The 8,871-nt window shown below is 49.7% G+C and overlaps 2 protein-coding genes across 2 annotated transcripts in view; one reads left to right on the forward strand and one right to left on the reverse strand.

The window, feature by feature from the left end:
• Positions 1–4,773: 4,773 nt before the first annotated feature.
• On the reverse strand, positions 4,774–8,178 carry RPL6 (ribosomal protein L6). Its single transcript, XM_027652275.1, has 6 exons — positions 7,898–8,178; positions 7,716–7,814; positions 7,134–7,277; positions 6,176–6,224; positions 5,445–5,629; positions 4,774–4,973 (listed from the first exon to the last, which is right to left on the reverse strand). Exons 1-6 carry the CDS (start codon positions 8,156–8,158, stop codon positions 4,821–4,823), a joined length of 891 nt encoding a protein of 296 aa, XP_027508076.1. The 5' UTR covers positions 8,159–8,178; the 3' UTR covers positions 4,774–4,820.
• A 104-nt stretch (positions 8,179–8,282) lies between these two features.
• Positions 8,283–8,871, forward strand: part of PTPN11 (protein tyrosine phosphatase, non-receptor type 11) — a 26,057-nt gene continuing 25,468 nt past the window's right edge. Inside the window, exon 1 of the mRNA XM_027652320.1 lies at positions 8,283–8,595. Within this exon, the coding sequence (XP_027508121.1) occupies positions 8,283–8,595 (313 nt within the window). The remainder of the gene's footprint in view (positions 8,596–8,871) is intronic.

The raw sequence follows: 8,871 nt of genomic DNA on the forward strand, positions 1-8,871 counted from the left end.
GTGTTTTTTTGACTCTTCATAGGTCAGAGGGTCAAAACTGCCCCCCTAAAAAATCCCAAACAACAAACAATGGAAAAGCAACTGAACAAGGAAAAATGTTCGTGGTTGTTTGTTGGCACATGTGTCAAATTCCACATGTAACCATTCCAGACCCACCCTCAGGTGTGACTCAGGGACAGTGGCTGGCTGTGCTCAATCAGTGGCTTCCTGAACAACACAGGAATAAGATACTTATAAAAATAAGGCTTTAATTGTTCTAATTGCTTAAACAATGAGTTATCAAGTGCTTAGTGCAGATTGTAATGCAGGAGAACTGGAGAAATCAAATTAATAGGTGCTGGGAACTTCAGATGCTGTTCCCAAAACACAACAGGAGCAGGAGCTCTTAATTCTGTACCCACAGGATTGGTATTTATGTGACATGTTGCTTCAGAACAATAAGGATGGAAGTGTAGTGGAGTTTAGATGACTGTCCTGTGAAGCTATAGATCTCAGACTAAGCTGTTCATGTGTCTGTCTTGTAACAGAGTAAGAGCTGATAAAATTGTAGGAGCTGCAAAAAAACAGTTTTGATTTTAAAACCAGTTGATTTTAATTAAGGAGAGACCAGGAAGCCCCTGTACTGAAGGACAAGAAACAAAATGTACTGAAAGAAGAATATAAGAGAATCTGAAACAAATTCTGCTAGTAAAGTCTATTTGGATGGGGTTTCCAATGATGGAATCATTTAAAGTGGGATGGGAATCAGCACCTGGAGAAGGGCAAAAGGAATCATCTTGATTTTGCTAGAGGGACACTGCCTAGGCCAGCTCTTCTCAGCTGCTCTTGCCTCCATTTTCTGATGCTAAAGCACATCTTCTTCCAGGTGAAGACAAAGAAACTGTCCCCAAACTCTATTTATTCTTTGTTGAGCTTGTGGGGAGATCCAGAGGGACTCTTTTTTGCACCAGTGGCAACAGTTCTGCGAACTATGAGAAGAAGGGCAGGGATCAGGTGGCAATAAATGGGGGAAAAGGTTCAGCCTCTCCATGACAAGGCACTTCCTATAGCACAGGTGAACTGAGCAATCCCTGGACATCTGGGAATTTGGCATATTTTCCTCACCACCAGTCCCAAAAGGTGGGGCAGCCCTGTAAAAGCTCCTTCACACTCCAGCCACAGCCATCTTCTCTTAATTGAAGTTAAGCCCATGTGTGCCAATGGTAACCTTCTCTACAAAGCTGGCACCACAAAGTACTTTGTCTGTTTCTCCTAAGGATCCTGGTCCCAAAGGATCCTCATTCCAGGAGCAAAGCCAGTGGCTGCCTCCCTGAGACTGTTCCTGACACAGGAGCTGGACAGAGCCAGGCTGGAACTGCACCCACGGGGTCACTGCACATCTCACAGGTAAGAACAGGTGCCTGGAGATAACAAGGCATCACATCTTATTACCAATTCCCTGGGAAAGCCAACATCCCTCTCTCTTTCCTCTCCAAAGGATGCTTTATTATAATTACATATCACTTTATTAGGCAGCTGAAGCAAAGAGCACATTTGATGCTAATGAAGTGCTGCTGTGGTTGAGTCTGTCACTATTTTTGGCCCTGCACATCTCCAGCACTTCTGATTGGGTGAGGGAGGCTTTGGATGGCTCTGGCTTCTTCTGTGGGGGCTGCACAGGGAAAAGCAATGACTCAGCGAGCCAGGACTGCAGAACTGTTTGCATGCTCGGAATGAGAATGGCTGTGGGACAGGCAGAGCACACACAAAGGCTCTTTATGTGGGGCAAGGATTTGCCAGGTAGTGGACAGTGAAAAATCCTTTGGAATGTTCACTTTGTTTCTGTGTCAGTCACCTGTACAGTCCTTGTTTTTCTTGTTTTCCATCCGTCATCCTGAAGCAGCTCAGGAAGAAGGCAGATTCCACAGCACTCAAGGAAAATATTTTAGAGAGAGACACATCACAGCTGTGATGAAGGTAGTGCTGTCTCCAAGCCCAAGGAGCTGCTCAGCCCCGGAAAGGCAGGATTTGGTGTTCCAATTTTCCATCAGGCCTGCTCCCACATCCCTGTGTGACACCAGCATCCAGCTGGGCCCAGTGACTCAGTCCAGGGATTGACAGCAGCACAGACATATCCCTCCCTCCCTGCCCACCTTGCAGGGTGTGTTCCTGGTCACCACAGAGGTGACAGGACCAGGGTGAGGGCAGCAGGTGAGGCCATTGCTCCATACCAGGATCTGTGACTCCTATCTCCAAACCTCTTCCTGACAGCACATTGGGAGACAAAGCCTCCCCTGCCAGTAAACAAAGGTAATGGGTCCAGGTATCACTTCATGTCTTCTGATACACAGCTGAGGAATGTGTCAGGTAACCAGTAATTAATTACAGAGAACACTGTTGTGTTTTTAGGCAAACCCACAGGGTTATTTTGTTATTGCAACTTCCCCATTCCCAGAGGGGAAGGGAATGACTGGAGCATTCTGGTACTGCAGACTGGTACTGTAGTACCTCCTTCAGTTTGCTCTCAGGCCACAACTTGTGTGACTGAATCTGGGTTTGCAGACCTTGCAATACCACGTGCTGATACAAACTATTCTGATTCCACTTGCTCGATGGGGCTTTTCCCATATAAGTGTTCCCACATACAATTTTTATTTTAACTGAGCTTTCTAAGCATATTGGGTTAAAATTTTTCCTTGGCAGTACCAGTGGACTTCACCTGAGCAGCGGCAGGGAGATGGATGCAAACCTTTTGTATCCTTTTAGAGTTGTTTATGTGAACAAGCCAGTCCCACCACTGCAAGAAAATCTCCCATCAACTTAAAATCCTCTGACTATACCCATGATCCAGCAAACCAAGTACAACAGAAAATGTAACTCATCATAGACAAAATGACAGGGAAAAATAAAGAACACAGGGCAGAACACAGCACAGAGCAACAGAAACACGCACTCAGCCAGGGCAGGAATTCTGCACCGGGACACAGCCGGCTCACTGCCTCCCTCTGCTGAACCTCCTGGTACTTACAGAGAGTCCCAGAGTGGTTTGGGTTGGAAGAGACCATGAAGCTCACCCAGTCCCACCCTCTGCCATGGGCAGAGACACCTTCCACTAGTCCAGGTTGCTCCAAGCCCTGTCCAGCCTGGCCTTGAACCCTTCCAGGGATGAGGCATCCACAGGTTCTCTGGGCAACCTGTGCCAGGGCTCACCACAGTAACAGCAAAGAACTTCTTCCCAACATCCCATCTAACCCTGCCCTCTGGCAGTGGGAAGCCATTCCCCCTTGTCCTGGCACTCAAGGCCCTTGTCCAAAGTCCCTCTCCATCTCCCTTGGAGCCCCTTTAGGCACTGGAAGGGGGTCTAAGTTCTCCCTGGAGCCTTCTCCTCTCCAGGTGAACACCCTCAGCTCTCCCAGCCTGTTAATTATCCAGGGGAAGATGGTCTAAGTAACCAGTGCTGTTACTTCCACACAAATTTTAACACCCCCCCAAGCACCAGCTGTACCAATACCTGTAGCCCCTGGGTGCCAGCCAGGTGTTCTGCAGGTGTCTGAGTTATTCCACTGCCTCTGGAGCACTCAAATCCCAATTCCTCTTTCCCAACGAGCAGCTATGTGCCATGTAAGCTCCCACCTCAGACAGGGTTGTGTTGCTCCCTTTCCCATCCCCTTCTCATAAATCTTGCACGAATTTGATGAAATCTCTTATTTATTCCTCATCAAGTTTGACCCCGTTGGCTACTCTGAGCTCAGAATTAATGGGCAGCCAGATGGCGCAGTTACATAATCCTCCATTCCTGCAGAAGTCTGGCTAAGAAAGAGCTCCAGCCTGCCAGGTTTGTTAATATGTACATCCCTGGTTTTTGTAAGAGCAGAGCTACTGCTACCCAGGCATCCTCTTCCAGATTTCTGCTGACTGTGACAGATCAAGAAAACACACAGGACTAACTTTTTCAACTCACTTTCAAAAAGTTTTAGAGATAGGAAAAATTACTGAGACTCCAGAAGTCTCCCAGGAGAGAAGAATACTTCCCTTTCACAGAAACAGCTTTTCAACCAATTTCCAAGCCTACAGAATTAAGGATTTGCCTTCTGATCTAAGCAGGTGGTATTCCTCCCAACTAACAGCATTCCATCCCACAAAGAATAGGAAAGGGACATACTCTCCAAATTTTGTTATGGTTCCAGGGATAAGTCACTGTGCAAAACTCAAGTGTTCCTAGTGCTTCCACTTTAAAATCCAAGGCATAGCTCCTGAAATGCCTCTAAAAAGTTCTATATTTGCTGAGGTTCATGTGGTCAGTGATGGATCAAAGCTGTTTGACAAACACCGTCTCAAGAGCTGTGCAAAAGGTTTAAAATGCTGAGTTACCTGCAAAGTTTTATTGACAGAGCTGGTTCTCCACAAAAAAAACCAACAAACCAAAGCCCTGGTTTCAGCACAGCAAGTGTGGAGAGAAGTATGTCAGCAGAAATTAGGCTGGGTTTTATTGTGCACTGTGTCAACCCAGCATTATCTGCTATGCCCAAAAGAAAATCTCTTCAGGATCCCTCCCCAGCTCATTCAAAGTTAAAAAAGCTGAATTTCTGTTTATAGCAAATAGTTAAAAAAAATGTAACAAACCCAACCCAACCAACCAAAATTACTACACCCCAAACCTCACACTCAAAGTTCTGGTCATTACATGTAGTCCCTCAGAATTTCATGCCACAGGCACTTTTCTACCTGTTAAATCGTGCACGGCAAGCCTTGTGTAACATGTGCCGTCACAGATTGCAATGAACACACCAGAAATCCTTGGTTTTTTTCCCTTGGAATTTAATGTGGTGCTTTCAGAAGGCCTAGAACACCAATTTGTGAGGATAGACTCCGTTTGAGAGGCAGAAGGTGGAGCGCAGGTACCCACGGAGCTGAGGCACCTTCTTGATCCGGGCCAGGATCTGGGAATCCACGGCCTTCTGGTCTGCCTTGCGCTGCTCCGTCAGCTCGTATTTCTACAAAGCACAGAGAAGAACATGAAAATCCTGCACAATGACCTCAGAATCTTCTGCAGAAAGGAGAAAGTTCAGGGAAAACCCTAAGTTTTGACATTCTTATGAAATCTTCATTTGTTCTAAATAAGGGGAATGGAGTGGGAGACCTGAAGTAGCTCAGCACTGAAGCCCCTGTTTGGCTTATGCTGCTGGCAGGATCCAACCAGGAAAGGTGTTTCTCACTCAAAAAAAGAGATTTATATTTATTTAATCAACTGGAACAATCCCTGCTGCTGGTCTGCTGAGGTACAAGCAGAGAAGAATCCCCAAATTTAGCAGGGTTTTATCTCAATGCCGTATTAATCTATTTTAATGGCATCCCCTCATTTGATTAAGGGTCACATAAAATCCAGCTGTTTGTTCCCTGCTATTCCCCCCTTGGAGCCTGGCCTGGGGTCACATGGGAATTCAATGAACCACCACATCTCTTACTTCTTTTTCAGTGTCAAAGATCTCGCCCTCCTGGTGCTTGGGCTTCCGCAGCCTCTTCTTCTTGAAGTAGGAGTCAGTGAGATGTTTGGGAATTTTCACTCCAGTGAGATCAACCTTTGTAGATGTGGCAATAACAAACTTCTGGTGGGCCCTACGCAGGGGGACACGGTTGACAACCAGGGGGCCTGAAGGTAGAGGGAAGACAACAAAATCAGCTTTTTTGGTTAAAAGGGTTGCTCTGAAATTGAATTTTTTTAGTGTATGTGATGACTACTTCCTTCAGAGATGCCTACAGCTAAAATCTGAACATTTAAAGCCCTTCCCCTCTAGAAATACCAAAAAATGCTTCCTGGTCTCTTCCACATAGTCAGATGCTGAAGCTTAATTATCTCCTCTCCACCTTCCTGCAAAGTCACAAATCCCAGAATCATTCAGGCTGGAAAAGACCTCCCAGACCATGGAGTCCAATCTGTGACTCATCCCCACCTCATCACTCAGTCCAGAGCCCTGAGTGCCACGTCCAGTCATTCCTTGAACACCTCCAGGGATGGGGACTCCACCACAAAATGTGATTCCATGTTGTCCCATGAACACATGATGTAACAAACCACCCACATGCAGACTGGTTGTGCTACTGACCCCAGAGACGAACCTGAACTTGGTAAACCCACCCCAAACCCACTGAACCCCCAAACCAAACAAAAATATCGCAAGGCTGTAAAAGTTTTTACCTGTAACCAGCAGAAGGCCAGTGTCCAGCTGCTTCAAGAAGACAACACGCTGTAAAGGAATGAGATGTGCCATCAGCTCTCAGGTGCCAGCACTCCAGTACCACAGCCAAACTGGGACTGTGCCCACACCGGGCCTGGGACTGGTACAGGCACTGACAGTGCTCCAGGTGTGGGTGCAGCTGTGCAACCTGAGGAATTGCCACCCTGGGATCCAAACTACAGCACTTCCATGAGCACAGCTCTGCCAGGGACCTCCTCTGGGACTCTCCTTTTGCCTCATTGCTCAAGGCAGAGCAAATCCAATTACTACAGTTTTACTCTTTGCCCATCCTACAGGATGGCAACAGCCATCCCATCCCCAAAATTCTTTATATGAATTAAAGGCAGGAACTGGATAAAACCCAGAAAGGCATCACAACATCACACGGTCAGAGCAATCCCCCAGTTATGTCTTACTATTTCTGGTCAAGTTTGCCTTCTCTGAACAAGCTTTATGTAATGTGACATAGAGCAAGAATGTCCAAGAAAATAAAGGATGTAAAGGATGTTAGTTAAGCATCATTAAGATGAAGTATACAACATAACAATCAACTGTTACCTTAATAATTAGATTAAGAATGAAAATGTCATTCTTCCTTTGCAATAGATACTAAAAAACTAAGTTTTGCCTTTGCTGCAGCAGCAATAGAAATATGACCTGGGTCTGCTGCTCTGCACTGCACCAAGACTCCTTTAATTTTGTCTAAGCAAACTGGATTAGCCTGTTCTACTCCCAGCTCTGTGCAGAAAAACACTAATTTAAAAAACATTTAAAGTCTGCATCCCTTAACGGCCGGGCAAGGGAAGCATCCAGACACAAGCCACAGATTTGCACCCAGCGGCTGACCAGTGACATCAGCTGGTAGATCTGGGGTATCTCAGCTCCCCGTGGGGCTGGGGGGGCACCAGGGGGACTCACCTTGCCGCGGTGCCGCCCGGTGAGCAGGATGAGCACCGTGCCCGGGGTGATGGAGGCGCGGAGCCGCCGCTTGTGCTCACAGAACGGCTTCTTGCCGTGGCTCAGCAGCTTGCGGGGCACGTCCTCCGTGGGGTAGTACCTGGGCTGAGGGGAGAGCAGCAACGTGGTTTAATGCCTGCATTCCACACGGCAGAAACCCCTCACCAAGATTCTCCCTGTTTCCCAAAGTTCAGCTTTCTGAAGGATTTGTTTCTGCTGCAGCCGGTGATGGGAACACACGGAGTGTTTCCTGGGCAACGGTGCACAGTGAAAGCTGCAGCCAGCTCTGTACTTCTGTGTGTGCTTCCACCTCAGCACAGCAACACAAACAGCACAGAAGCTGCTCGTGCCTACAACCATTCCCTAAATTCCACCATCTCCCAAGTACCCTGGATCTGTATCTCAAGGTGAGCATTGCCAACAGTTCACTGAAGCACAGCTGAGCCTGAGGTCCCTAAGCCGCCTCAGGCAAGAGGCTCATCACCCAGCCCAAGGTTACCCAGAACAGCCCCAAACCATGAGCATCCCACTGCTTTGCCATACCATTTTCCGGATTTTAACCACCCGGCTGCCTCCGTTCTTGTCTCCGCCCACTGGCTTGGTGATGGTGGCACGGGGCCTCTCCTTCTTCTTCTTTTCTATCTGTAGGCAAAGAACAGGGAGAACTCCTGACATTTCAAACCAAAGGCACCCCGCTGGCTCAAACACAGTGTTTCCTATCCCACCTTTGTCTCTGGAGCCGTGTACTTGCGCTTGTACAGGGCTTTCCTGGCATACATGGCAGAGCGGGAATACCTCCCGATGCCGCGGGCCAGGACGGGGTTCCTGCTGGCATGGTACTTCTTCACCCTCTTCTTCTTGTCCCCGGCTGCCTTTTGGATCGGCTTCTGCTCCGGCTTCTTCTCTCCTGCCTTCTTCTTGGCCGGCTTCTTCTCCGCGGGCGCCTTCTCACCCGCCATCTGAGGATCACACAAACTAGGGCTCATTACAAGGTGCGCACATTTCGAGTGACAGAAACAAAATAAAAGAATCGAAGCGATCCCTTACACCTTTCTGACAGTTGTCAGCCGCCTTTACAGCCGCGGCTGAGCAACCACTGCTTCCCGCAAAATGCTGCTCCGCGCTAGTTACACCAGCGACGAGTTCACCGATCGCACCCAGCGCTGCTCCGTGGGGAGCCCGTGGACACACAGACAGCCGCCTCTGTCCCGGGTGGTCACAGGCGGGACAGTCACGGGCCAGCCCCGCTCAGCCCCAGTCCCGGCCCAGCCCAGCCCGTTCCCGCTTCTCCGGCGCGGCCTCCACATCCCGCCGCGGCCCGGCCCGCCCACAGCCGCGACACTCCCGCTCCTCTCCCCCTGTCGCGCCTGTCCCAACCCCCCGCCGTCCCCCGAGGGCTGCGGGCCGCGCCGGTACCCGCGGGGTGCGCGGATGGCGGCGGATGGAGCGCGGGGCCCCTGCCGAGCCCTCGGAGCTCCGCCATCCTCACCTTCCGGGGGGGAAAGGGACTTACATCCGGGGCCGCGCGGGGTAACCCCAGCGCCGCGCGTGACGTCACCGCGCCGCGCGGGGTACCACGGGACTTGTAGTCCTGGAGCGCCCGCGCTGCCCGGGGCGGCCCCGCGGCAGCGGGGAGGGGGCACCGCGCCCGCGCCCCCCCGAGCGCTGCGGGACCGCCGGCACGGGCGGGGGCCTCGCC

This window comes from Corapipo altera, unplaced genomic scaffold (genome assembly GCF_003945725.1).
Source record: "Corapipo altera isolate COAL_440 unplaced genomic scaffold, ASM394572v1 67, whole genome shotgun sequence".
In the NCBI taxonomy this organism is placed as follows: Eukaryota; Metazoa; Chordata; class Aves; order Passeriformes; family Pipridae; genus Corapipo; species Corapipo altera.